Below are 2,007 nucleotides of genomic sequence, written 5' to 3' on the forward strand. Positions count from 1 at the left end.
ACCTCTGCCCATGGAGCATCGGGAGGACTTGGGTCGCTCTGGAATCCAAATAAGTTCTCTCTAATCTCTGAGTCCCTGAACACTCATTGGATTTTGTTAAAATTGCAGCACTTAGAATCTAAGGAAATTATTAGTCTGGTCAATGTATATGCTCCTAACAATGCAGGTGAAAAAAAACTATGTTGGGACTCCATAAAAAATTTGGCAGATCTAGAAAATTTGGAGAACATAATCATAGTCGGAGACCTCAACCTCACCCTCCTCTCGTCAGAAAAAAGAGGAGGTAGTATTGTCAGAGATCCGGCAAGAGAATCAGTGGAAGATCTCATGCAAGATTGGGATCTGATAGACATTAAGCCGACTATTGGCAAGTACACGTGGTCAAACAAGAGGGTTGGCCCAGGTCACATAGCTGCAAGACTGGACAGATTTTTGGTGCAAAGTTCCTTCCTGCTTCTTGGATTAGAAGCTAGATCGTGCATCCTTCACAGCAGCATATCAGATCACAAGCCTATTAGCTTGGAACTGCTGACCCCCAAGGACCTGGGGCCTATTCCATTCAGGTTCAGCTCTCTCTGGATCAAAGAGGCAGACTTTATGGACAAGGTCAGAGACTGCTGGAAAGACCCAGTCAAGGGATCCGCCTTCTTTGTGTGGGAGGAAAAACTCAGAAGAGTTAAAGTCATGCTAAAAAATTGGGCTAAGACCCTGCCCAACCCTGCTGCGGAAAGGAAAAAAATTCAAATCGGACTAGAAAGCCAACATCTCCATCTTGAAACGACTAAAATCACTAAAGAAGAATTGGAAAAGGAGGCCAAGCTTCAGCAAAATTTCCATAAGGCATGCTTGGCAGAAGAGGAGTACTGGAGGCTCAAGTCTAGAAGTCTTTGGCTCAAATTAGGCGACAAAAAATCCTCTTTCTTTCATAAAAAAGCTCAAGCTAGGAAAGGACGTAACTCCATCACTGAAATAAAAGAAGAAAACTGCGTTCTGAAGGACTTGCAAGCATAAAAAAGGTAGCTTTAGATCATTTTGAGAAGCTGTATAGGGAAGAAATAGGAGTTGAGTAAAACGACAGCCTGCTGGATGCTGTCCCTAGCCTCATCACCTCCAAGATGAACAAGGCTCTTGAATGCAAAATCACGCAGAAGGAAGCCAAGGAGGCCCTTTTCGCAATGGATCCCGATAAAGCTCTGGGACCAGATGGTTTCACGCCTAGATTTTTACAAACCTGTTGGCAGATAGTTGAGAAGGAGTTCCTCAAAATGATTCAGAAATCCCAGGACTGTCAGAAGATTGGGGGCTGCACAAATTTGGCATTTCTCGCCCTCATCCCCAAGGAAAAAGGTGCAAATTCTTTCAACATATTTCGCCCAATTTCCTTATGTAATATTGGGTACAAAGTGATCACCAAAGTGATAGCAAACAGGTTGAAAAGAATCCTCCCTAAAATCATTCCGGACAATCAAGGTGGGTTCATTCAGGGCAGGCAGCTGGTGGACAACTTCGTGCTGGTGCAAGAGGCGATCCATTCCAGCCAACACCGAAAGGAAAAAGGTATGGTTATTAAATTAGATCTAGCAAATGCCTTTGATCGTGTTAGACATAGGTTTTTGTTTGATGTAATGCATAAATTGGGGTTCGGGCAAAACCTCATAAAGTGGATAAAAGCTTGCATTTCGGAGCCTTGGATTGCCCCTCTGGTGAATGGAAGGGCCGCTGAATTCTTCAAAGCCTCTAGAGGACTGAGGCAGGGGTGTCCCCTTTCACCCCTCTTATTTGTCATTCAGGCTTCTGTCCTCAGTTTCTATCTGAATAAAAAGCAGCAAGAACAAGACATTGCTGGCCTGTGCATTGCAAGAGGGGTTAAATGCATCAATCATGCCCTCTTTGCCGATGATACATTACTGTTGGGAGCTGCTTCCCCGCATTCTGCTATGAAATTCAAAGCAGTTCTGGACGACTACTGTAAGGTCTCAGGCAACGTGTTAAACAAGGGAAAATGTT

The 2,007-nt window shown here is 44.1% G+C and overlaps 1 protein-coding gene across 1 annotated transcript; it reads left to right on the forward strand.

Moving 5' to 3' along the window:
* The first annotated feature begins 327 nt into the window (after positions 1–327).
* Positions 328–1,011, forward strand: LOC149167299 (uncharacterized). Its single transcript, XM_089430440.1, has one exon. It carries the CDS (start codon positions 328–330, stop codon positions 1,009–1,011), a length of 684 nt encoding a protein of 227 aa, XP_089286566.1.
* Positions 1,012–2,007: the final 996 nt, after the last annotated feature.

Source organism: Pinus tabuliformis, chromosome 5_1 (genome assembly GCF_031772625.1).
Source record: "Pinus tabuliformis cultivar Carrire ecotype Pingquan chromosome 5_1, CPIR1, whole genome shotgun sequence".
Classification (NCBI taxonomy): Eukaryota; Viridiplantae; Streptophyta; class Pinopsida; order Pinales; family Pinaceae; genus Pinus; species Pinus tabuliformis.